At 40.1% G+C, this 26,519-nt stretch overlaps 8 protein-coding genes across 8 annotated transcripts; 3 read left to right on the forward strand and 5 right to left on the reverse strand.

Annotated features, from left to right (window-relative positions):
• Positions 1-225: 225 nt before the first annotated feature.
• Positions 226-2,213, reverse strand: I206_101450 (uncharacterized protein; the record flags this gene model as incomplete). Its single annotated transcript, XM_019158279.1, has 9 exons — positions 226-464; positions 536-778; positions 844-870; positions 926-1,017; positions 1,078-1,219; positions 1,286-1,329; positions 1,394-1,647; positions 1,745-1,985; positions 2,077-2,213. 9 exons carry the CDS (start codon positions 2,211-2,213, stop codon positions 226-228), a joined length of 1,419 nt encoding a protein of 472 aa, XP_019008892.1.
• Positions 2,214-2,534: 321 nt separating this feature from the next.
• Positions 2,535-3,588, forward strand: I206_101451 (uncharacterized protein; the record flags this gene model as incomplete). Its single annotated transcript, XM_019158278.2, has 6 exons — positions 2,535-2,585; positions 2,647-2,722; positions 2,801-2,883; positions 3,007-3,194; positions 3,278-3,491; positions 3,559-3,588. 6 exons carry the CDS (start codon positions 2,535-2,537, stop codon positions 3,586-3,588), a joined length of 642 nt encoding a protein of 213 aa, XP_019008891.2.
• Positions 3,589-3,819: 231 nt separating this feature from the next.
• On the reverse strand, positions 3,820-6,092 carry I206_101452 (uncharacterized protein; the record flags this gene model as incomplete). The annotated part of the gene is made up of 6 exons (XM_070202388.1): positions 3,820-4,776; positions 4,857-5,472; positions 5,529-5,611; positions 5,665-5,745; positions 5,809-5,866; positions 6,004-6,092. The coding sequence occupies 6 exons, from the start codon at positions 6,090-6,092 to the stop codon at positions 3,820-3,822; spliced, it is 1,884 nt and encodes a 627-aa protein (XP_070058489.1).
• A 658-nt stretch (positions 6,093-6,750) lies between these two features.
• Positions 6,751-9,528, forward strand: I206_101453 (uncharacterized protein; the record flags this gene model as incomplete). The annotated part of the gene is made up of 3 exons (XM_019158276.1): positions 6,751-6,881; positions 6,951-7,605; positions 7,657-9,528. The coding sequence occupies 3 exons, from the start codon at positions 6,751-6,753 to the stop codon at positions 9,526-9,528; spliced, it is 2,658 nt and encodes an 885-aa protein (XP_019008889.1).
• Positions 9,529-9,936: 408 nt separating this feature from the next.
• On the reverse strand, positions 9,937-11,625 carry I206_101454 (uncharacterized protein; the record flags this gene model as incomplete). Its single annotated transcript, XM_019158275.2, has 9 exons — positions 9,937-10,001; positions 10,100-10,342; positions 10,444-10,595; positions 10,677-10,777; positions 10,870-10,946; positions 11,015-11,120; positions 11,212-11,260; positions 11,425-11,492; positions 11,623-11,625. The coding sequence occupies 9 exons, from the start codon at positions 11,623-11,625 to the stop codon at positions 9,937-9,939; spliced, it is 864 nt and encodes a 287-aa protein (XP_019008888.2).
• Positions 11,626-12,077: 452 nt separating this feature from the next.
• I206_101455 (uncharacterized protein) lies at positions 12,078-15,111 on the reverse strand (the record flags this gene model as incomplete). The annotated part of the gene is made up of 10 exons (XM_019158274.1): positions 12,078-12,332; positions 12,391-12,509; positions 12,579-12,682; positions 12,815-12,909; positions 12,976-13,917; positions 13,974-14,345; positions 14,406-14,753; positions 14,824-14,920; positions 14,974-14,987; positions 15,052-15,111. 10 exons carry the CDS (start codon positions 15,109-15,111, stop codon positions 12,078-12,080), a joined length of 2,406 nt encoding a protein of 801 aa, XP_019008887.1.
• A 521-nt stretch (positions 15,112-15,632) lies between these two features.
• I206_101456 (uncharacterized protein) lies at positions 15,633-17,255 on the forward strand (the record flags this gene model as incomplete). The annotated part of the gene is made up of 9 exons (XM_070202389.1): positions 15,633-15,699; positions 15,788-15,853; positions 15,911-16,039; positions 16,112-16,215; positions 16,291-16,416; positions 16,506-16,613; positions 16,666-16,761; positions 16,880-17,028; positions 17,129-17,255. The coding sequence occupies 9 exons, from the start codon at positions 15,633-15,635 to the stop codon at positions 17,253-17,255; spliced, it is 972 nt and encodes a 323-aa protein (XP_070058490.1).
• A 561-nt stretch (positions 17,256-17,816) lies between these two features.
• I206_101457 (uncharacterized protein) lies at positions 17,817-20,775 on the reverse strand (the record flags this gene model as incomplete). The annotated part of the gene is made up of 3 exons (XM_019158272.1): positions 17,817-19,061; positions 19,116-19,465; positions 19,521-20,775. 3 exons carry the CDS (start codon positions 20,773-20,775, stop codon positions 17,817-17,819), a joined length of 2,850 nt encoding a protein of 949 aa, XP_019008885.1.
• Positions 20,776-26,519: the final 5,744 nt, after the last annotated feature.

A 26,519-nucleotide genomic window follows, 5' to 3' on the forward strand; every position in this document is an offset into this window, starting at 1 on the left:
CTCCACTTGTTAAGGTTATACCTCCTAGGGAGAAATAAGATGATACCGAGCAAAGTTGATGCATGAGAGACTCTCATGAGCTGTATGCTCAATGCAATGCAATGCATAGATATACATAAATGAATCGCATAATGCATATCGCTTCAAACACTCTGTGACGGCTGCCATTCGTCCTCCAGCCATTGTATACTATCAAAGATTCTGATGAATACTTTCACGACCCATCTACAAATCCTTCTTAGCCTCTGTTTCTACTTCGCCTTCCGCAGGCTTTCCTTTGAGCTTCAACGTGTTTTCACCTGTATAATTATCCATGGCGTTCAATCTTTCAGGTAAAGTAGGATGACTATGATGATACATTGAATAAAGCCAATCATTATGAGGTGAACTTAAATTAGTGATATGCAATTTGATCAGTGCGGAAGATAAGTCCGACTTCTTATCAAGCTGAACTGCGAATTCATCTATAAAAACGTTGTCCAATAATCAGCTTCCTCCCTTGCTGTTTCTTTTAAGTATGCAATATCTAACTCACCTGCTTGGTATTCCATTCTTCTAGTTTCGGCATTTAAAAAGAATTTTACCAATGCGTCAGTAGGCTCGAATACAAGTTGAAATAACATGAATCCAATACAAATTGGTTGAGGGGCTTTGACTGCCAAAGATGGGTCAAAACCGAATGAAGCGTAAAGCGATTTGTTATTGATGAAAATCGAGAAGATGGTAAGTGTCAATAAGAGGTGTAGTTGAGTGACAAGAAGAAGCTTGGTAGGGTGAGCTGATTTAAAAAAAGAGTAAGCTAAGTCCGGAAAGAACATGGTCGCAAACCGCATTCAAGCTTACCGTGATACCAATGACCCAGTTCATGACCTAAACAACAAGAATCAGCTTGTGCTTGAAGAGTTGAAATGAAGTTGAAGCTCACCAAGTACAGCAACAACTTCATCGACAGAACTATCTTTGATCAATGTGTCATAGATGACGATATGCTTCGACCAAGGAAGACCGTAAAAGTATCTATAGCCAAGAGTCAGCCGCGTTCTGCCTAAGTGCTCGAGGTGAGTCTGGTGCACTTACGCGTTTGAATGTGAAGATCTTTTGCTTCCATCAATCACATAAAGATGCTTGAGAGGGAAACCCAATTGGCCAGCTAATTCTTCAACTTTAGTTCGAAGTTCCCCTTGTGGGAGAGGTTCGAGTTTGTTGAAAAGGGGTTGGACTAGTTAGGACAACTGATGTCAGCTAATTTGTTGTGAGGTAAAATTTCCATCGGTAGCTGACTCACTGAAAGTTGGGTACACAATTTGTAGGGTCAATTGAATTGAGATTCTAATCGATTATCAAGGTCAGTCTCTCAATTTACTCAATAATTGACAGTAAGAAAGCGACTTACAAGAAAACCATTAACCAAGGCACGAAACCTTTTCCAGCCCATTCAATCACTTTCAAGAAACCAGCTAAGACAGGGAGACCAATAACAGCTGCCAGAGCATATGTTTTGATTGTATCTGTTATCCAAAGTTTTACAGTTGATTTATTAAATCCATGTTTTTGCTCTAAAACGAAAGTTTGGAAATATGACCAAGGAAGTCCAGGTATTGATGAAATCAAAGTAAGGACAGTCATCCAGGTCAAAGAATGGGTTATCTATAGAAAGTGAAAGTAAAGCCTCATTAGCATATACACCTTGAAAAACAATTCAATCCAAGAGAAAAAGTTTAGAGGATCATCACGTATCACGTACTACTCGATTAGGACTAATTCCAATATTACTCAATAATTTACTAGAGAAATTCCATAATCCAGAATAAGCACCTAATTTGATTAAACCCCAACCTAAGAATTGATCGAAGATCAATTTCAAAAGGGCGAATCTAGTTTTATCTTTACTATAAGACTGAGCTTTTGTAAATGTTTCCTTCGAAATATGTTGTTTTAACGCTGGAGGTGGAAGTGGTCTTTCGTAGCATGGCATTTGACGTCGTCTGTGTTCAATTCAACGATCAGCATCAGGTTTCAGTACATGCAATAGGTAGTATAGCGAAGGATAATTGAGGTGTATTGTGGTATACTCACAAAACATATACTTCGAAAGCCGTTTGAACCCAAGTTGAAAGGATGACTAGTTCTTTATAATTGATACTTGGATTATCGAAAATTCCAGCCAAGTAGGTGATTACACCATCTACAGCGTTCACGACTGAGTTTGTCATCTTATTTGTATTTAACACTCAACACTCAATCGTATTTTCGTCGTTTGATAGACTCTTAAAAGTAGAGAAGAGTATAATTAATGCTTTTATTCTTCTATTGTTCTTTGTTATTTTATGTGTCGTCACTTTGACTACTTTTACGTGGAATGTTCAACTTCTGAGCTGATCCACGTGGCAGATCATCGAATGAGGTGTAACTTACGCGTAAAGATCTCACTATGACACTTTCGAGAGAGATTCATCAGGCTATACTACAGGCTTCTTTCTTTGCTGTGAAGAGGCAGCTACTCTAATCGTTCACGTTGAGCTTCAAGGCCCAAAATGAGGTTATCATCCGCTTTGATAGCTCTACCGCTGATAATGGCAGTAAACGTTAGTTATATTCGCTTTAAAGAAGGTATATCTTTTACTGATTTTCGTTTAAAACATTTAGGCATTGCATTTTTACTTTGAATCAAATGAGAAGAGATGTTTCATGGAAGAATTACCTAGTGATACAATCGTAGAAGGTAATTTAGCATTTTCTACCATAAGTTGATGTCAATTTAAGCTAATAATTTATGATTTTTTCTTTCGATGAAATAAAGGTCATTATAAAGCTTATATATGGGATGAACCTTTGAATCAATGGAAAATGGATGAAGAAGTTGGAATACATGTAGCTGTAGAAGTAAGTCAATTTGTCGTTAAGTAAATCATACAAGGAAGAAAGTATGGAAGAAAAGAAAAAAAGTTTAAAATTTCTCGAAAATGATACTTATTTTGTTTGGTTTTTTTTTTTTATTAAAAAAAGGAATTATCATCAGGACATACAGTAGTTAATACTCGTGGACCACCTGATGGAAGATTTACATTTACATCACATGAACCAGGAGATCATAATATTTGTTTACATTCAAATATAACTGGTGGATGGTTAATTAATCAACATATAAAATTATATTTAGATATAAATGTTGGAAGTTCAAAACCTGATAATGAGTGAGTCTTCATAATTCTTTTTTTTTTCTAAAGCATTATTAAAATATAATTTTCTAATATAAAAATTTTAAAAAAAATGGTAGAGCCGATTCATCTCATGTTACAACATTATCTTCAAAAATAAAAGAATTGAATAATAAAGTATCTGATATTCAAAGAGAACAAAGGTATATGAGAGAAGTAGAAGCTACTTTTAGAGATACAAGTGAATTAACAAATTCAAGAGCAGTTTGGTGGAGTTTATTACAAATTGGTGTTTTAATTAGTGCGGCTATTTGGCAAATGAGATATTTGAAAGTGAGCATTTAATCGTCGATTTTTAAATTAAAAGTTGATGCTGATCTATGATATGTGTGATTAAAAGGTGTATTTCGAAGATAAGAAATTACGATAATCATGTAATTTAACTTTAAATACTCTTTCTCTCAATAGTTCATAATCTTAATCGAACATTGCATGTTTTTGCCTTGCATGTACGCTCACCGCAACCCTTGTTCCATGACATAGTATGCAAATGCAAGAAATCCATGCAATATTTGACAGGTCTACTACCATTGAATGGCATATGCACAGATATAAAAAAAGGTGAATCTAAATATCTAAAAAATTTGACCAATTAAGAGGATTAAACTTCAAAAGAATCAATTTGAGATTCATTTCCTTCTTGCCAGGCCTTAACATTCAAACCTCCATTACGTTGAACAATAACTTCAAGAATTAATTGTCCTTCACCTTTGAAATCAACTTGTACACCACCTAAAACTTTAACTTTCTTTGTAATTGGAGTTTTAATTTCTTCATCTTCTTCCTCTTCTTCATCATCTTCATCCTCATCATCATCTTCTGATTTTTCAATAGGAGCTCTTTCAACTTTAGTTATTTTAACTTCATGTTTACCTTCCCATAATTCCAATCCTACTAAACCAGCTTTCTCAACTGGAATAGCAACTCTTCTTCTTACAGGTAAAGGTGCTCCTGCATCAATTACAACAGCTACTAATTCATCTGATTCTTGTCCTGGAATGATTAATCCAATAGGAGCTGAAGTGACATCTACTTTCTCTTTCGTTGAGCTTAAAACATCTTCTACTTTCAAGTTATCTTCTTTCAAGTTTTCGAGGTGAAGGGCTTGAAGAGCACATCCGATAGCGATAACTTCAGATGGATCGATGGTTGAAGTTACTGGTGTGGTGGGAGAGACAAGGAGAGATAGATGTTGTTGTAATCCAGTGAACAAAGTTGAAGCACCAGCTAACAAGATCTCGTCGATTTCAGCTAAATCTAATCCAGCTTCCTTGACGACTTCGTTTAGTTTGTTTCCAACTTGTCTGTATACATTGGAAGCCAAACCGTCGAATCTTAATCGGTTGATAGATGATGACAAATCGTATCCATCTTTCAATGATTCGACTGCACAGGTAGCTGCACCTGAAGAAGCAGAGAGAGATCGTTTAGTGTGTTCGACAGCAAGCACCAATTTAGCATCAGCTCGCTTGTCAGCGGCCGAAGCATCTGGTCCACATGGAAGGTCAAGAGCAACTTTTGTCCTCTTTGTGAATTCCTTGGAGAAGTGTTTGAGGAGCTGCAGAGGCATTAAGTTTTAGCTTGACCATCTTCAAGAATCCAATCCAGCTGGATCAGATATGTCAAAACCGTACTCACCAAGTTGTCAAACTCTCTTCCACCTAATCGATCATCTCTACCCTTGTTCAAAACGGTATATTCACCTTCTGAGACTTGAACAACACTAACGGCCAAACTAGTTTCTCCCATATCCAAAACTACCACTTTTTTATCTCTCTTCTCTTCTTCACCTGCATTACCTTCTTCAGGTTTACCTAACAAGCCTCTACTTTTCCTTTCTTCCGATAATCCAACTCTGTATCCAACTAAAACAGCAGCAGCTTCATCAAGAACTTGTAAAACGGCAATTCCAGCATCTTGAGCTGCTTTTTTAAGAGCATCATGTTGAGCAGAGGTAAACCATGTTGGAGCTGAAACTACACATGCAGTTGGTTTAACACCTAAAAAGTCGGTAGCGGAAGTAAGGAGAGTTGAAAGGAATAAGGAAGTAACTTCTGGTACAGTTATTGTTTTTGTTGAAGGAACAGGTTCAAGTGCTGCTGGGTTAGGTGTAGCTGTTCCGCTTGCAGCAGCTGATCTAGGATTAGATGCTGGTTTTGGTGGTGGAACAAGAATATCAACTGTATAAGCGGGAGTTTTGGAATCGGCAAGTAAAGGAGCAGTCAAAATTGTTGTATGATCTACTTCATCATAACTATAATACCTCTTTAGCTGTTTTCCAAATAATACAATGCAGATTATTAGACTCACGTGTGACCTAACAAGTTTCTGAATCCCATAATTGTGTTTTTACCATTCTTGACGAGATGAGGTTTAGCACCGTTACCGATGTACTGTTTCGAAATTAGCAAGAAGCACTGGTTCAAAGAGTTGTTATTGGACTTACAACTTGTTCACCAACGTAAGAAATAGCACAGGCAATTTGTCTTTCACCTTCTTCGTTAGCGATACATGTTGGGTGACCTTCCTAAATGAGGCAAAGACATCTATCAGTATAAAGGAAGGCTGAAGAGCAAGGAGGTAGACTGACCTTGTCAATGACAGCGATGGAAGCGTAAGATTGACCGAAGTTGATACCTAAGATAGTCCTACGATGCACAAGCAAGTCAGCTGGTTCAAATCGGATAAGACGGTGACCAGCTCACATTTTGTTTTAGCTGTTTATGAACTTTAAGTTACAGCCTTTTATCAATTATTGTGGTAAGAAATAAAGCTTTATATCAACATTTGAGCATCTTTTGGGCGCAATCTGAAATATCTGAAATTAAAAAATCCAATTGTAGCGTGGCCCCTTACCGACGCCACGTTTATCATATATCACCGAACACTATGTTTGAGTGGAAAATGGGATTATATCTATGTGGCGTCTGTTAGTACGTTAGATCGATCGCTCGGACCTTCCGCTAAGCTAGTCTGTGTCTTTTGTGATTGTGGTTTCTCATCACTCCTCGCAGTCGGTTAAAGAGCTATGTTGACATTCTCGATGCTATTTGTTCAATTGGTGCAAAATCAACTTGTCATGGTCCGTAAAGTGGAGATGATAGCTTGATTGTGAAAGATCACACGTTGGAGGGGATGTGCTATGATGTGGGATGTTATTGCGTGTGTGTGTGATCGAAGTGATTGTGTATTGATAGGTTGTTATGCTGTGCGTCTGTGCGCAGGGTAAAGGATACTTGCTTACTGACTGTGACTTGAGACTGACAAACCACTATTTTGAAAGGGAGAAGAGGATAACACAATCTCACTATTCCCATTCTTATCATTCAATCTCAATTATCAATTGAGAAATTTAAAGGTACTTTAGGCAACTTGACTGGATCGATAGACCACAAGAAACCCATTGACACTCGCTGAGTCAACGAATACCGTCTTCGTTTACGAGACAGACTCATCCACACTCGACAATTCAAAGAGATAACACCTTACTACTCCACGTTCGAAATATCGAAGATAACCGAAACAATCTATGATGTCAAGACCACCAACGAAACGTTCAATGTCCAGCGATAAAGCTTTACCTGCACTTCCCGCTGGTGGGTTAGGAATCGATTTTTCAGGATTAACCAAAGATGATATAGAAACCAGAAATGATCACAACATGTGAGTGCAATCAAGTCAATGTAATTATACCTGGCTCTGGGGTATTGACACGTTCTCTGCTTGTTATAGGAAATTGTACAAATCTCCTGCACCACCTTTCGTCCCCTTACGTCAATCACCTATTGCTCCTACACGTATACCCTCATCTCCATCAGTAATATCCTTATCCCCTTCTACTCCTTTGGCTTCATCTTCAGCATATCCGTTCCCATATACAAACGGTAATTATTCCCGTTCAACAATCCTGAATCGAAGTACAACGACGTTGACTACACAAGGTAGTCCTTCGGGAATTATACCTCCCAAGCCCAATCCAACGTGTTCCGTTACTCCCAAGCAGAAGGTAGGATTTGGTAAATCTTCCATATCTGCGGATTCGATTAATTCGCAAAAATTTTATATCAAATCATACGATGGACCATCCAGTTCGTCGGAACCTTCGCAAGCTTCTGGTAGTTTGTTGAAAAGGAAGGGATCTTCGGGTCAATTGCTATCTGGAATAGGCAAGGGGTTGAACCGCGTTGGAAGTGTGATCAGGCGGAATACTGAGGGGAACATCGGCCTTTCAACGAACAATCAGTCACCTCGTAAATTCAGTACAAGTACTTGGAAAAGGGGTCGAAGGAAGACAACAGGCTGGGATGACAGTTGGGAAAAAGTTAAGCGGATAGGAGAGGAGGTTGATGAGGGAGATAAAGGGATCGGAAGACCTTTTAACGTTGGTGTGCGTGATTTTGTTTCTCGTACTGTGAACATCGCTCATATTCGTGATCAGCATGACTTACACGTCTCTCCAGATCTCTCAGACTTGCCCGAACGATGGCTTCTCTCTCTCAAAGCTCAAGGACTAACCGAGTCCGATTTATTGCTCATTTCAGCAGCGAGGAAGAAACAGCATGAAAATGCGAATTCCACATTACCTATACGAGGTTCAAGTAGGCTGTACCAAGCCCCCCTTTCCGCGCCTCCTTCGCGCTTCCTAGATGCGCCATTCAGGCAAGAGTCACCTCTAGGTCCTTCATCTGAGCTATCTCATAGTGCTCTATTGAAGAAGTTCAGCTTTGAAAACTCACCGTCAACCACGCCGATGACGACACCGACCAGAAGGCATGATCAGCCTCATCAACTAGAATTAGCTGCAAGACATTTAAGTCTAGAAAGCGAGATGGAGCCTGAAGTCGTTGTGATTAGTCGAGCTGGAAGACGCAAAATTGACAGTTTCCCTGTTTCGGCTGCTGGTTCATCTGATACAGGACACATAACTCCACTTTCCCAAGATCAGCCACCTGTCCCAGCAACGAGCGCGGTCTCTATAACGGAAGACAGCGAGAGCTATCTCCTGCCTCGCAGTAGGAACAAGAAGAGATTCTCGAGACAGATTCAAACGTTCAGGGAATCCACATTCGGTCTAGGAGAAGAAGATGAGGGAGAATGGGGAAAAAGCATTCTCGATCAAACACTGACAAAAGCGTCATACCCGTCCTCAACTCCACCTGATGAACGTCTCAAAGACGATAGAATACCTGTCCCGCCTGAATCTCCCTCATGTTCCACCAGAAACAACAAATGGCTAGACAAACCCACTCTGTCAGGGTACAAGACACCTTCGAAACGACCTTCAATCGAAGATTTGCCAAAATCACCGCCCCCACCTGCACGTTCACGTAGATCACCATCTGCTTCTCAGGTCACGTACCAAATTTCTTCTCCTTTCATACCATTGTCGGAAGACGAGCACGAACCTAGGAAATCATCTGAATCCTTTGGGGTGCACTATGATTTCTCCATGTCGAAATCAAAATCCTCCGTCGGGAGCGAGATCATCACTCCATCCATGTCGATGGAGGATAGTATAAGTCCCAGAGTGATCGAGCTGGATGAAGCCTATAGCGATGAGGGTAATGATCATCAAACACTGAGTAAGGACAATAATTTTGACAAATTAAACCCGACTTTGCTGAAAATCGACTCACCTCAACACTGTTCAAGACCTGGAATAAGAACATTTCAATCCAATCCTGATTTATCATTACCTTCATCTGCAATTGATTCACGCCCAACTACTCTAGATTCACTCCATTTAATCCCTCTTTCACAAAAAAATCAAACAACTCCAAAAACATTATCACTTAAACCTCAATCGTCTTATTCTACTTTTAATTCTGAAATATATAAATCAATTGGAGAAGATGATGATGATATTTTGAATGGATTAGATAAAGCTGATTCAGAAGAAAGAGCTTCAATAGCATTATCAATTTTATCTTCAAGAACTTCAACTTCTGCTCAAAGTTTAAATGAATTAAGAGAAGCAATAGTTAGTAAAGCTTATAAATTAACTCCAGTTAATGAAATTTATGATGAACGGGATAAAGTATGGAATGAAATGGAAAATAATAATGAAAGTCGAAATCCAGCAGATTCAACCAAAGATGTCGGAGAATCAATACATCATCAAGTGGATGGAAGCTCTGATTTTCAATCTACGATCAATACTGGATCTAGTCGACGCGGAAGTATGAGCATGATGTCAACTAATACTGGGTGGGAATTAGTATCTGGTGAATTTGATGAGAGAAATGATAATAGTGCGAAAGATGCTATGGATGCTTTAGGAGAAGCTGCAAAGCGATTAAAAAGTAAATGATGCGACCAGTCTCAACTAAAGGGAAAGTCAATCATATTTTGTAATCTTGAAAATCATGTGAATGCCGAATGCCAAATGCCAAATGTTGAAAGCTCAATGATACGATTCTGTGTACTGACAAATTATGGTACCGCGCATTCATTCATAGCTGCCTTACAATTGTTTTATGACTTTAAGAATATTTAAGTTATTCCGGACTATCATACAATATGTCATGAATCATGTGTATGTATTATGTACTTCTTTGAATCTAAATAAGATGTAAAAAGAAGAAATAGATTGGAAAATAATTAAAATACATAGAATAGATCAAATATAAATGGAAATTAGTATTTAATCGATCAATCTTGGATTCGATCAATTGATTCTACTAAATCGAGATGTATACTTTTGCAAGTGAATATCACTTTATTTGATATTTCGTTTAGTACGTACAAAATCTACAAAATCATCAATTGTTGAAGGCCATGCACCTAATTTTTTTTTTTTAAAAAAAAACAAACACATCAGTATATCCCAAAAAAATCAAATTATCGAAGAATATGAGAATTAACGAGAATTAAAAATTCACCTTCATCATCATATTCTTTAAAATCTTTATCAATACTTTTAATAAAATCAATTAAAAGACTCCAAGTATCTTTACTTATTGATTTACCTTTTTTATTAATAAATTCAATCCAAAGATCAAATTCATTTTTAGTAAATTCAGGTTGTTGTTGTTGTTGTTGAATTGAATTATTTGTTATTTTACAAAGTGATGAAGGACAAGAAGAAAGTGCAGGAGGTATAAACATTGTCCATAATCCTATAGCTAAAAATTAATTGAAAAAAAAAAATGTCAAAAGTCATTTTCTTTTTGTTTTTCGAAAAATTAGACAAGACAAGGAGAAAAAAGAAGAAAAAAACACTAACCCATTTCAAGTTGTAATGTTCTTGCACCGAAATCTTGTCCTTTTGCTAAAGTAAAAACGTGCATATAAACTTTTTTGAAATATGCTGGATCTGTATTAAGTTTTTTACGAAGTGTAGGTAGGTAAGATTTAAGTGAAGCTAGAGAATCGATACTATTTTAACAGCTTGGAGAATCAGTAACAGGTAAAAACAAATCACTTTTTAAAAGAGACGACAAGAAATGATCGACTTACTTTCCGGGATAAGATGCTATACCACTAACAAAAGGTTCTTTCTCCCATTCTCCAGTAACTTTTGATCCTAAATCAGTTGCTAAGCAGAATAGAACAGAGTCCTGTCAGGATGTCAACAAAAACAATCAGTCAACCAATCTTTTGTTGGTTAATGGAGAGTTCTAAAATAATTAATGTAATTAGCGAAACTTACACTTTCAGGATCTATACCTAATTCTTCACATAGCGCCATCGTACCATCAATCTTTATCAACTTAGGATCTGATGAATCTATTTTTACGTAGTATAACTAGTTAGTATCCCTTTATCTGTATGGTATATTCATTACATGAATTCACCTTTATGTTCTTCCCATATTTGAGCTAATTTCTTTTCTTGTGCTTTATTAGATGTTGATGTTCCTGCATTAATAGAAGCAGGATCGTTATAATAATTATCAAGGGCCTATTGATCCAGATCAAAAAGGGAAGTCAACATTCACAGATTTAATCATTTATTTGCATTGAAAAACACAGTGAAGACAAGAAAAACTCACAGCTTCTAAGTTTTTGTATTTCTTGACAAATTTAGTTGCGTCTTTTTCACTACGTTTTGCAAGACGGCTCATTAGTTCGTTGATCTTTCGACTATCCATGCCAAATGCCAATACCATATCAAATGAAAAACCCCTCGAGATTTTCATACCGAACAAATCACGGATCTCGTCATGCCCAAAAATTTAATGAATTTCAATATACGGTCAACTCACTTAGCTCCAGTGATTGATCTGAAATCAGCTATGACTCCCTTCTCTCGAGAACTTGATCCTGGTAAAGGCTATTTCCGTGTAGACCAACATAGACCCGAACAGAAGCGTGGATACAAAAGAAACAGATAGAGCATGTCAAGAAAATACGATCAGCTACTCTTCCATCTGATTCTCATATGATACCGAAGGTAGACTAACCATCTTATCTGCTGTCCCTTCTTCTTGTTTGTTGGTATTTCCCCGCTTAACGAGTAGATAAACGAGAGCGGACACGAAAAGAATAATCGCAAGTAGTGTAGATGACGTCTTGATGGTTCGCTAAAGATACTTGCAAAGTATCTATCAAGTATATATCCGAATCAAGAGCAGAGAAGAGAAGAAAGCGGGAATGATGGATTCATTGTTGACAGGAGTAGGGTGAAGTTGCGTCAGGTTTAACGATCAATTACTCGAAAGTGGAGGTCGTCCATTTATACATTAATTCTATTTCATTTCTTCTTACCATTTCCCAATCGTAATTCGTTTCAAGTTGACCATTTGATCGTTTGAGAGAAAACAACTGCATGACACTCATCTCCCTCAAGACTAGTGAAAGTAAAAATCCCAAGAATCACAGACCAAAAGTACAAGATATATATCAACCAACGTCTAAATCATTGCTCCCACGTGACGTGTCTTTCACCTACAGCCCCTGTCCCAGTCCATTCCCAAGTTTTCCACAACTCTCCTTTAACTTCTCGTTCTCTTACAGCTATATTCGCGTTATGTTCCACTAGATCTTGTACCTTTGCCCACAATCGAGATCGCGAAGCTGTCGAACCTTTAGGAGGCATCACCAAATCACGCAATTGATCCGGAGGAATGAATGGGTTAGGTGTCAAAGATGGGTCAACATAATGCGATTGTTCCTATCACAAGTATGAGCTCAATCGCATACAGTCATGTTTTCATCGCTAGCGGACATACCTGATCTTGCAATCTTTTCAAAGCGACTTGGGCTAATTCTTCCGCTCGGTATTTCTCCGCTCTTCGCTTTTTCACTTCAGATTGTAAAGCCATTATGATCGTAATGACAGCGGCAGTCCCTATGAGATTATGTTGGAGTCAGCTAGTGGCACTCGTCGTCATTCGTGTGCGAAGTCATCACTACTAACCACCGATCTGGGATTTCCATCTATCTAACAGATCTTTTGCTTCCAATTTGGCACGGCATCCGAGAGTCAAATCAGTCCTTGACGAAGCATACCACGACTTGCCACTGCGATAGGACGATTGATCAGTTTGGAACTCTTATATGAGTTAGGTGATTGTCCAAAGGTCCTTGGGGAGAGCGGATGGACCTGTCATCTCGCTCAAGGTCGCCTGCCATAATCATTCTGGGTCAACTCACTGGATATCAATCGACTCAATAACATCATCATGTTCCACCAGATCCTTCAGCGCCGACTCGAAAATCTCGTCAAATTGTTCTTTACTAAATTTCGGCTGTTTACATCTTGTCTCAGCTAACTCATATCTCACTTGGGCAAGAGGATTTGACAAAAGACTTACGTCTCTTCTAGCTAAGAATCTTTCCCTCAATGCATTCTCTTCAACGCCGTATCTCTCACCTTCACCCTTTTTACCATCATCTTTGCCTAATCCGTTGCACACCAACAATCCTCTTCCTTTGCTCAGTTCTTTCTCCATTTCTTTCGCTAAACCACCTATCATTCTCTTCTTTGCCGTATCTGGCTTACAACTAGGGGGGAATGCTCGAGGTCCGATTCCGGGCAATCCATCCACTACCGATCCCAAGAATCCTAAGGGGTGCGGTGAGAGAATGTATTCCGGTATACACGAAACAATGTGTCCGTCTGTGCATTCCGCATGAGGCGGACAAGGCGTACATCCAGTCGGACGAGGTAGGAAGGGTACCAGAGGAAGATCCGACACATCACATTGGACAGCTTTTGCCGCTTCGTGATCATCTAGTTCCAATGATGCTTTTCGTGCTATGCAAGCTTGTGCATTTTCATAAGCGCTTTGTCGATACAATATCACGTCGTTGGTGTTTGACGCTGAATCGCAGTAACCGAGAGAAGATGATTGATTCTTTAAATTCGCCAGTAATGACAACAGTAAGAGGAATAATACAGAGAGAGGGATCGTGGTTCTCGGTGCGGGGACCTGGGCAATCTGACTCTCCACTCTTCTGACCAACGAGTTCGTTTCAACTGGTACGACATGAGACTCAACTGTGACGCGAGGAGGCTCTTCTGAATCCCTGGTAGTGATTTGGTTCAACTTCTCCTCTACCGCTTGATTGTATTCTACAGCAGCGTCGAGTTCACGCTTCATAGCTGCTTTGACGTCCGAAGGAGGTGTTCGCAGGTGTTCTCGACTCGGACCAACTCTCCTCAGGCCCGGTGTAGTCGGCGTAGAGGCCGAGGGAGCTGGTTCGGAAAATCGAGGCTGTGTCGGCTTCCTCATACCTTCAAGCCCCAGCGACGACTAGGATTGGTATTATTGTCAGCTGGGCCAGGGTATTTGTATTGGAGACAGCTTACCTTTCTCCTACGCCTTCTTTCGGCGTCAGCGGCAGCTTCACTACCACTTTGAAAGGGATTGAAATCGGAAAAGCCGGATTCCTCAGCTACAGCTGACTTTCTAGGTGTTTTAGGTTTGATAGGCTTTTTTGGTGATTCTTCTTTTTCACTTTCTTCGGCCAAATGATCGAGCGGCTTTACTGGTTCACTTTTTCGTGCACTTCTAGGAGGCTTGACAATCTCAGGACCGACTGATGGTGTGCGAAGTTCAGTGGTGGCAGAAGACGATGATCCGATGGCGGATCGTCGTCTGTCACTTGCTGGAGTAATCAGGGAGGGTGTTGAAGGTGCAAGTGAAGCACGCCCTCTTGTTCCTCTAGTCGAGGATGGTGCCTATATGTGTCATCAACAATCGGGAAAATATATCGAGCATCTAAATGCGAATCGACTTACAGGTGTATCTTCGTCCTCAACTTCAGCTTCGACTCCAGCATCCACTTCTTCGATTTTGCCTGCTACATCTGCTGCAGACTTTCTCGCCCTGCCCTTAGTAGCTTTCTTTTCTGGTTCAATTGATACCGACTTCCTAGCCCTACTTGCTCTGGGTTTCTTAGCAGGAGGTTCGATTTCTACGATCTCTTCAGTTACTACTATTTCTACCTCAGGCTCTTGCGTTGTTGTTTTTCTAGACCTCGCTCTTGGTCTTTTGGCTGGTACAGCTGGAGCTTCGTCTCCATTCTCTGAAACTGTGATAATCCCTTTTCCTGATGGCTTGACCTTGCCTGCCTTGGTCCGTAATGCCTATAGAATAGCATCAGAAGCAGTAAGCTACCGGTATACTAAACCAAACATAGTGGGAGGACAAGCTTACCGATGCTTGAGGCAGAACATATCGTTCAAAGGCTTCTACTAACTCTGCTTTTTTGGCTGTTGAGGTTATCCCATGTCCGTGTTCAAGCAATATTGATCTGAGGAGAGTATCAGTGACAAAGCGGTGTATGCGTATACGATTTGATCTTACCGGAGTTGCGGGACCTTTGATTTATTCAGATCCAATCAGCATCCATTCATGCGCAAATCAAAGCAAAATCCAGCTCACTCTTAATGTGTTTGGGTCGAACCCTTCAGCAAGGTATACATCTTGTGGTGGTGCTGCCATCTTGCCTCAATTTGTCGAGGTCTTAGGTGGTGAATGGATGAGTGTTGCTCGATATGTGACGCCGAGTTTGCAAGATGGAAGTCGAGACAATCAGTGTAGTATGTATACTCCAGGGAGAGAAGATGTTTTGGTTTCATATATTTGATTTTGTTTGTTTGTGTCTGAAAATCAACCATCAGATGACGCGGATATCGCCACTCATCAACGTGGAACACATATGGTCATTGCAATTTATTCAGCTTGTTTTTTTCTTTATTTATCCCAATTTTATCTCGTTATTCATATATATGGTGCCCCTCCCTTGTCTGTCGCGTGGTTTGGTGTTTCACTTCAACGTTGAACAGTTCGAGCGTCTGTGCTGATAATCTCTACCTTTGTATAACTACATTCCTATTCAATAGTCACTTCACACCTTCATCCTTGTTGTATCCTCTCTATCATTCCACACTCACCAACTCCTGACGCCATAGCGTCTAGCTTTCCTTCCACCCGGTACTAGCTCACCCTTCCATACAATCACAATGGCTACCTCCATGGTGTCCTCTCAACCTGAGGAGATATCGGCTGCTTCTTATGTCGGTTTTGACTGTAAGTCAAATCGCCTCTGAGACGAGACATCTCTCACCTATTCAGTGACTCACGCCATCGCTAATCGAATATCATATATTGCACGTAGCTATCACCCGCCAGATTGAGCATAAGCTGCTAAAGAGAGGTTTCCAGTTCAATGTCATGGTAGTTGGTGAATCAAATTGTTTCTTCGCTCGGATCCCTCCTTTGCTGACATGGCTTATGATAGGACAAACTGGACTGGGAAAATCGACATTAATCAACACTCTCTTTGCATCTCATCTTATCGATTCAAAGGGGAGGATTGAACCTGATATACAACCTAGACAAACCACCGAGATACACGCTTTGTCCCATGGTATGTCTGTCTTTCATATAATTGACGTGCGAGATACCCTCAAAATCAGCTGACGATTGAAATGGGCGACAGTCATCGTTGAGAATGGAGTAAGGCTAAAGCTCAATATCATCGATACACCTGGTTACGGTGATAATGTAAATAACGAAGGATGCTGGGATCCAATCGTTAAATACGTGCGTGTTTCTGTGGTTCAGCTTCTTGACACTCCTTTAGTAGATACAAGCTGATGAACTAAAAACCCGATGCAGATTAAAGATCAACATTCAGCTTACTTGCGAAAGGAATTAACAGCTATGCGAGATAGACATATCCCAGATACTAGAATCCATTGTTGTCTATTCTTCATCAACCCAACCGGACATACTTTGAAACCTGTACGTCTCTTCCAAATTTTCCTATGGCTATACCCGCCTACCTTAGGTATGTGCCCACGGAAACAATGCTGATTTCAGAACCCTCATAGATTGATATTGCTGTCTTGAGGAAGTTAGCGGAAGTAGTCAACGTAGTTCCGGTCATTGCTAAATCCGATTCTCTGACTTTGGAAGAAAGAGCTATCTTCAAGCAAAGGGTTAGCTGTGTTTTGCAGGACTGATGGAATGACAGCTGACAAGGTATGTCAGGTAATGGCAGAACTTCAATACAACCAAATACGACTTTTCCCATTTGATGCTGATGAGTTGGACGAAGAAGAATTACAACTAAATGACAGGATCAAGGTATGTGCAATTCCTATATAGCTGCTTAGGTCAAATCTTGCGGATTTCTAGACCCCACTCAGTAATCATCAAGTTTCGATATCATAGATGAAAGTAATTGATCCTTTTGATGTATTAGGAAATGCTACCTTTCGCTGTTGTCGGCTCCGAGCGATCAGTGATCATCGACGGGAAACCCGTCAGGGGTCGAAAGAACAGATGGGGAGTGATCAATGTAGAAGATGAGAGACACTGCGAGTTCATCTACTTGAGGAATTTCCTTACTAGGTTAGTTACCATTTTCCCCACAGTCATGAATCACCACGCCTCTTGGTTCTCTCAGGTCAAGTACGTAGGTCATATTACTAATATCAAAAATGCATTTAAGAACTCACTTGCAGGATCTTATCGAAACTACCGCTCAGATCCACTACGAATCATTCAGATCCAAACAACTTTTGGCACTTAAAGAATCTTCTGCAAAAGCTCAACAAGCTACCGCAGTGTCAACCTAGACCTACTTAGACACCTTAACTTCTGGCAGAAAATTGGTGTTGGTGTTGGTGTTGCCATTGCATTCGCTGGATTCTGCATTTTTTATTTTAACGTTTTCGACCTTTAATGACCTTTATGTAAATGTAACCCGCTTTTTGATTCCTTCGACCTACGAAAAATACTGGTAGATACCATGAATGCCATATTAGGCTTATATACATTGTGATAAGCCTTGACCTTAAGCATTCAAATTGAGAATGATTGCATGAGGTCGATCATTAAAATGCACATAAATTTTGCATTCTTCTCCTTGTATCTAAATAACCCATATGAGAATATGAAAGCCTTTGACACAGGTATGCATAGTGTATATACAATTATGAAGGTGAAAGAAGTACAGAAATCCGTATGTTCATTTGTGATCTACAAAAATGGTATAATATTATATACAGGGTAAATAAATAGGTATACAAAAAATCTGACCAAATGGATTAATTACTAATGTAACACCAAATACAGATGCCGATTTAATTTTTTTGAATGAAAATCAAAATTGTTCATTTTGATATTATTGATTTCTTCTATCCAGATCCAATAATCATACCTTGTCCAGCATAAATTTCACCAAAAACACTTAAATTAAAAGCAATAATTTTAATCATTCTATTTGATAATTCTTTAATAGGTTCAATTATACCTTCCATTCCATTTAATTTAATAAATTCATTTTCAGAATTTTTTGATTTAATTAAAAAAATTTCATATTTTTCTCTTATTTCTCTAGAAGAAGACGAAGAAGAATTTGTTTTATTTTCTAATTTTTCTTGTTGTTGTTGATCAAACATTTCAATATCTTTATTATTTGATGATGATGATGATGGTGATAATTCATAAGATCTCTTTAAACATTTATCAACTTTTTGATCATAAAAAGTTGAAGTTGGATTTAATCTATAACTTAATAATATATTTGAAATTTTTTCAATTAAGAAAATTTTCAATCTTTTCATATTCCCTTTCAATAAATTGGAATCTTGAGTTAAATTAACATTTAAATATGTTGTTAAAGTAGATGCAATTTTAGAAACGATTTTCATTTCTTCTTGATTTGGTAAATTGTTTATCTCATCGGTTAATCCAGAATTAGGTCTAACGATCCTTAAAGCTAATATGAAAGCTAAATCGGATTTTAATTTTTGTTCTTCAGTGGTTGTTATAGACTCTTCAGATTTTTTGGAAATTGTTGAAAGTTGATCTGTAGTCCATTCTATATCTGATCTAGCTTTTTTCAAAACAGACTGTAAAACTTCTGGTGAAACTTTTCCATTATGTTGATTGAATAAATCACGGAATGCTAATAAGACCATATGGGAGATAGCAATGTCAATTACTTCAGAATGGAAATCTCTAATTCGTCTAGTATCCATCTTGAACGATTCTGGAATTTTGATCGAAGATTTGTGAATACTATCCAAGACTGGAATACCGTTCGATCCTATAACTCGTTTAGTAACGGTGGGTGGCCAAATACTCTTCTCGCTGTCCCACTGCTCAAAAACGAGTTCAATAAATCCAGTCGCTAAAGAACGGATAACCAGCTCCTTGTTGTTTTTGCAGTCGCACTTGCCGATCAGGTGTGGTCGAATTCTGGGTTCGGCAGCAAAGAGGACTTTTCGCGAAGCAGAATTGATCCACTGCCTTGTGATTGAGTTTTCAGGAGTGGTTGAGTTGTGAGCGAGGATCGATTGGAAGGCGCTGTACTCATGTTGATTTGCGTTGTCCCAGAGGTACGGTCGAAGAGCGTGAACTTGATGATTGGCGATATCCTGGAGAGCAACGTCAGCTTAAGTAATAAATACAATGTGGTCGTGTGAACTCACGAGCTTCATGACTTCAGCACAGTCGAAGCATTTTCGTAGCCCTTTAGCGACATCTCCGGACAAGGCAGTTCGTACCATATCGTCGACCACCTCATCCCTGACGGGTGCGCAGTGTACTTTCATAGCCTCACCAAGTTTCTCGAAAAGATGAAGATCGAAGACTCCTCGTCTCGCTTGGATAGTAAGAAATTCGGGATCGAGGGCGGCATACAGCTCGGGGACTAAAGCATGAGTGACAGTTGGACAAACGGCTTCATGAGCCTCGAGGGCTTCCTTCGAGAAAGAGTGAGCGAAATGATTGGGGCAAGGTGTAGTTGATCCCATGAGCGAAACCAGAATCTCTCGCAGAGCTACAAACCCCCTATCAGTATAGTGTACAAAGCGGCTCAGTGGTGTTTGACTCACTTCTGATCAGTTCAGGTAATCTGGATGGCCACACAGCGGCACGAGACCACCATTCGTTCTCGGTCAAATCCCTTCGCCATCTTCCACATAGACATTGGGGTATTCTTTCAAGTTTTTCGACCATTCTACCAACCAATTTGGTTTGATTTTTGGGCATGCTCCAACGTACACATCTACAACCAGTCGAAAGTTCCTCAGCTATACTGTCCCAGTACATGTCGGCTACGAAACTTGATGCCCTGGGATCAACCACAGGAGTCTTGCCACCGGTTACAATCTCCGCATAGCCAGGTTTTGAAGGTACTTCGTAAGGTAAATTAACAGGCCTGAAGGCTAGACTATCGAACAACAAGTCATGTCGGAGTTGTGGATTTTTCAGTATCTCCGTTGCATCCAGCGTGCGTAAAGAGCTAACATTTATAGCTGGTTGGCGACAAGCGACTACACAATGCTGTTCTTGAGTCGTTGCTACTGCTTTGATTTGGCGATTACTTCTTAGTACTCTACCTAGTTCAGCCGCTGCCGCTTTTTGCCTTTGTATCTTCGTCGGGGATGTTCGACCGGTTTCATATGTTCTTTGCCATATTTCAGATGGAGTAGGGGTATCGTGTCGAGACTTTCTTCTCTTGAAAATTGGCGTGGCGGTTGGAAGGGAACAGGCTCGGTGGCGTTTACGACGAGGAGGAGAGGGTTCGGGAGTATGCATTGTTGGAGAGGCATTAGCTGATGCAGTACGATTGAGTGGTTCAGAGGTTAGAAGAGACGAAGAAGGTGCGTCTGTAGGATATGGACGAGGTGAGTGTGATTGTATTGTCGTGTCAGATAATTCGATGGAAATATGATGAGGTGAGGGACATCGACTGGAAGATGCTAAAGGCTGTGTATTTGTGTTGTGTTCCCAAGATGAAGTTGATGTTGTCAAAGTAGATGATGTGGATTGATTTTGCGCCCGCCACCTTTCTACTGCGGCTTCTTCAGATTCCTGAGACCATGACATCGAGGTTGTTGTCTGGGGCAAAGAAGTAGCCGAAGAAGAAGGTTCTTGCGCCCCAGACCACTGTGTCAGATTGGTCTGAGCGGAAGTAGGACTGGCACATGTGGTCGTAGTTCCCTGTCTACCTAATCCAACTGGGTTTTTCAACTTATTATCAATTGATGAGGAGCTTTGTGTAGAAGCTGAACCTTGATTGGCATGACGGGAGGACGAATGTCGATGTTGCTGTAAAGGAGAAGGGGGTGCGTGATTCTGATCCATGATAATGACGACTGATACTTCGTTGTGTAAGTAGATTCGAACATGTCAAGAAGAAAAGTATGAGGGTGAAACTTGTACTCACAAACAAAGCAAGGACGGGGGCAACTAAGGAGAGTAAGCGAGCCTTGGGTCTTTTAGATACCGGTCAAGCGTAGTATATATAGGAGATGAGAAAGGAAGGGTTTGTCTAGCGATATTCCAGTTTAATACTTGATGATGTAGGTGAAGGTGGTGGCAAGAAAGAAGCATGCAAAATGCAAGTGTCAGCGAATATGCAATCCTTTAGACGTATCACAGCGATGGCTCATTGAGCAAGGTAGACCGCAAAAGGGATTTGATGATGAAAAAGGGAGGTAGCCTCATCACCATCATAAAGTAAGAGTTCACTTTATTGATCGTGCTTTAATACTGAAACAGACGCAGAGGCGAAAAAACCGAAGCATTATCGGTATTCGGACCCTTCTGTGCCGGTCGAAAACCAGGCGAAGAAATACATTTGAGTCCGAGTGATGGAGAAAGGGGCTGAAATAGATGTTGATCGTCTCGAGTACCCTTTTCCCCCTGTTCGTCTCTGTATGATTTTGTGGACCACACGGCGGGACATGATCCGGGCGTGGCAGGAATGAGGTCACACAGTACCTTCGCCACCTCTTTTAACATCAAAATCATTCACGTTCCTCGTCCTAATTAATCGGACAAAAGACTTAATTCCGATCAATGATCGGTTGTTTTATCGTTTTGAGCTTGTTTCCCTATTGACCGCAATCGCAGGAGAATACTCGGAAGATCCACCATGGCTTAAACCCCCAAGATCCAGGTAGAGCGATCGAGTCCAAAGGAGGGGAGCAAGACAAAGAGCGACAAAGGAGCGTTTCAAGTCCAAAATAAACAGATACTCACGAGGTATGATTCACGCTATTACTTAGAAAGCGCAAAGTGGGGCGATCGACTTCCAATGACCTCGACCTAAGCAACTATAACGCAGGTTCGAGTTGATTGTCCAGATTTTGTTGATTTCGTCCGAGTGTCGTGCGAAAGGTAGGCAGGATATCGAAGACTGCGCGAACAATTATGAATAAAATGTATCATCAGCAAATTTATCTAAGAGTCGAATTTGTCCTTTCTATTCCACTCGCTTTGACCGTCAGCCCTGCTTGGACTAGTTTGTAAACACGTCCACAAATAATGATTGATCACACATTCATTATCATGCCCAATTGAAAATTCAATCCCGGTCAAACAACGTAGGAGAGAGGTTAAATCGGCATCCGGTAGGAACCGATTCAAGCGGAAATCGTAATTATGCAAGATTTGGTGGTGATGATAACATATTCAGTATCATGTGTGGATGGATAGGGATCAATAGGCAAGGGATAAACAAAGTTGGCTTGGGCGTAAAAACAAGTTGAACTTTTTTAGCCCGGTTCTGTGGTTTCACACAACGCAATAGCATGATGTATATTGCGCCACGGATTACCGCATTTCCCTCCAAAGGACATAAATTGTAAATTGGACTGAAAATGTTACAGGATGAAACTATGTTCACTAATCAAACGACGAGTGGTCCATTTGATGGTGAAGGAATAAACTGGATTGACTGAATGAGATAATACCCGATGGGACACCGGTATCTCATCCTATTCAGTAGAACCTGAACCAGTAACGAAAAGTCACTTCGATGAAACCAGAATTGACCTCCAGTCTATAAATTTTAAAACCCGATTCCGAGACATAGTCACATATCCGCTTGAGATACTTCGATAAGCCAATACACCGAAAGCAGACTTACTATGTAACCCTTAAGTCCCGCTGATATCCCCTGATCGCAATCGAGCTCTATGGAAATCTTTGAATCGGGATTTCAGGTGGTATATGAAGTTAGTTCGGTTTGCGGTTTTGAACGACTGAGCTTGAGCTTGATTCTAATTACCAACGTGATAAGGTGATTGATAGTTCTTGATGTGTGACGATGGACTAAATCAGGTTGAGTTGACTTCTTCTGAAACGATAAATTTAAGTATCAGCGTTTGGATCGCTATCACAATTTCACAAGAAGAGAACATGTCATAAGCATACACATTGCTCGAAAGTTTGATCAATAAAGTACAAGGATTATGGCTAGCTTGGCGATGCGTGAGCGGGCTTGAATGATAAGAACAGGCGCATCTTCCAGCCACACAAACCAAGCCAGAAATATGAATACACTTGTTGCATAGTTAAAGAGTCCTGATTGTATCAGTTGTGTGAGGTTGGAGCAAAAATTCAAACTGTGTGATAACAATAGGGTGAAGACGGAACAACCCAATCAAGCACAGTCCTCTTGCTGTATTTGAGCTGATTTGTCAACGACCCTGCATGAAGAAGAAAAAAGTGAAACTTCCGCATGGTATGAATGAGGAAGTGTATAAAGTGGTTATGATCATGGTTGAGAGCTAATACGCGATGTGGGGTAAAGATGTCAAAGTGTGAGTCACGGTCTATGAGAATATGGCCGAAAGTAGGAAAGAGGAACGAGAAGTGTGGAAAAACAAGTTTTAACCTTTAAACCATGAGTAACCAAGAATGAGAAAGTTGAAATAATTTCCCATCAAGTAATATCGTCATAACCACTGAAGAATGAGCGGACAAAGCCGTGAAAAGGATTCGACGCTCTTTCCCGTTATTTCTCATCTACGCAAATGATCATTTGACCGATATTGCTTGAAGATGTAAATGAGCGACGATGCATACACATCGTTTGAAGAAGAGGATTGAAGATGGGATCAACTAAGCCAAGAGAGGGCTGATAGTTGGATAGAGGACACAATTACAGAATGAAAGCTCTTGAACTACTTGAGGCACGCGATACCGAGCCGGACGCCGAACCCTGATTAAGGAAGAGGAGACTCACTTAATTTCCTCTCCTTGTATATATCGTCAGCCTAATCTGTCAGACTGGTCTGTACTATGGAACTGTTGATGATAGTAATGGTGCTGGTGATGTCTCAGTCAATGATGAATATTAAATAGTTGCTGTGTAAAACGATATTATTCTGATGAGATTAAAAAAGAAGAGAACAAATGCATTCATGTCGTTACAATTCGCTTTTGTTCTTTGGTTTATCACTTATGTGATCGAATGCATACTATGAGCGGTGACTTATGTTCGGTCATCCGTACAAAGCAATGCAAAAAAACCCATATGAGATCATTTTTTGACAAAATCTTACAAATACAGCAAGTAGTCTTTCTCACGTCTTTTACGGATAATTTTTCTCGCAAAAAATAGTGATTGTCTCAGAATGGGAATCATTACCAAATTGTGATATTGATCCGACACCTCGGAAGCATGTTAGGTCTTTTAGTATAAAACAGTAGAACAGACGTACTCTGTAAGACTATCATCACCCTACGTTTCAGTTTGTCTCGTTTATAACAAGGAAAAAATGACGATAAATCTTATTATTACGTCTTTCTTTGGCTTTTTTCGCTTTCTCGGTTATATCTCATAAGTAGTGAGGTAAATTGTGATCAGATCACATCTTAAGTCATGAATATTTAGGCTCAGTCGTAATAGGGAAAAAAGGGAGGTACAATAAGGAATGTTAAAACTGTAAAATCCGCAGTTTTGTTGTTATTGCCGTAATCCGCGAAACATAGCGTTTTATTCTTGTTTATGTTATATATACCGTTATGCTGAGAAGTAAGTGTTAGATGGTTTCGGGTGTTTTGACTCGAAGAAAGAACGTCGTTGACCCTACCTTACCAATTTCGGGGGTTTTTCCAGGACACAAGCAGGGAGTCATCATCGTGTTAAAATAGACTAAAATGAGAGAATATTTCCGTAATACGATCGTCATAAGTGCTTTAGTACTTCGGGTTTCAAGTAGGCGTAGGGTTAATTACGAGAATTTCTATGGAAAAAGGGTGAAAGAGCCGGCTTTTCCTTCTTCGGGGAATTTCACATCTTGGTCCGAGACAAAGAGGGCTGTCGCATGCAGATTCAGATTCACTTATGCTGTTATATGTTCACGTAGCTTGCATAAGTTTATGCCATGCTGTTCAATTCCTACAAATACCCTTCCGCATTTCTACAAATAACCAAATCACTTATTTCAATTCTGCATGCAAAAATACAAATCACCTTTCCGTCAAATACAAATCATCTATCTTTCCATGAAATGCAAATATGGGTTCTGCGGGCTGTGTTCAAACTTTTGAGCTTTGTCCTGGTTGTGATACGTCAGACGCCGAGATCAGGTAATCAGACTAATCCGAACTATGTCCAGTCTTCGGGGTGACATCGATCGAAAAGCCTGCACTAACTTGTGGAGAAGTTTCGTCGTAAGCACTTTAAATGAAGACCCCAGTCTCTCATGTCAATCTCGGAATCACATTTTGTACACTACTGCGGGGTATCTATCAATCTTTATACCGTGTGAGCAGGACTCAAAGAGCAATAAAGAGGGAAACAAAGCTTATTAAGTTCCCACTCCATATTTCCGTCCCTGGAGGAACGATACTATGGTAAACTAAATTATATCCCCCTTAGACTAAAAGATCCGTAAATTTCATCAGGCAGTCAGTAGATCAGTTCCTAAAGGAACGTTCTGTAATCGTGACCGTTATCCGATCCGAAATTATCGCAGTCCTCTTTGGATTGATCGTTTCAAGATCTTACGCATGCATGGCTATTCGAGAGCAGTGAGATGTTCAGATATGATAGAACGCCAAAAACTTGCGCCTTCCCGTACCAAATATTCTGTCCGGCAGCTCCGACTCTTTCGTGCGCCTCTCCGGCGTTGACTCCTCAAGATACCTAGAAGAGAAGAATCATATTAAGCCACAGACGGATGTCCACCTAGTATTCTTTTCAGGTTTCACTTGATATAATGGAAAATATCAGAACTCTCGGTAGTTAAAAGCTTCTCGGAAGCTGATCATAACTAACTGTGATTAATCCGAGAATCATGCGGGAAACCAACCCTTTAAAACCCACACGACAAAACAAGGTATTACGGCATTCCTCCACATTTTTTGCCCAAGATCAGCCTTTCCGTTCACCTACTATTATAATCTTGGGCAATTGAGCTTCGTTGCTTTGCTTCAGCATGCAACGAACTACTAGAAGAAGTATTCCTATCTTCATTTTTTGGATTCCTACGACCTACGATGGACGTCAAATCTCCGTAGATCGCGTTTTGGACATATGTCCTAGAGATCATTTCCCCATGAAATTTAACCTTATTTAAGCGCCTCTTTCCTTTTTGCAGAACATGGCGTCAACACACAGCCGCCTTGCTCTCAGGTCTTGGTAGACAATGTCACGACTAGGTAGTCGAAGCTGTTCGAGATAATACGAAGAGTCTACTTGATCAGCTTTCAGCTCAAATATAGTGCCACATGAAGCTCACGCCGACGCATCTTAGCTCGAATTTATGATGCATACAATCGTCACTGATCCTACTCAAAATTGAAAGACTTCACTTAAGCTGGTCATAACGATGGAGCGCTGTTTTGCCATCATAAGCTATGGCCCAGTTTTACCTTTCGCACGATGTGCAAAACTGGCTTGTAGCTCAACACTCATCAATGTGCCATAATCTCCATCTTCTACATCTACGGTACCGCAGGCTGAGTCGTCGAGCTGTCAAGATCTGTATAATCAAGTAGCAGCGAAATCGGAGCAGACTTCACTTCCCAGATCTTTGAGAGATTTATACGATGTGGGCGTATTTCATTATTCCATTTTTGTTAAGCACACA

Source organism: Kwoniella pini, chromosome 2 (genome assembly GCF_000512605.2).
Source record: "Kwoniella pini CBS 10737 chromosome 2, complete sequence".
In the NCBI taxonomy this organism is placed as follows: domain Eukaryota; kingdom Fungi; phylum Basidiomycota; class Tremellomycetes; order Tremellales; family Cryptococcaceae; genus Kwoniella; species Kwoniella pini.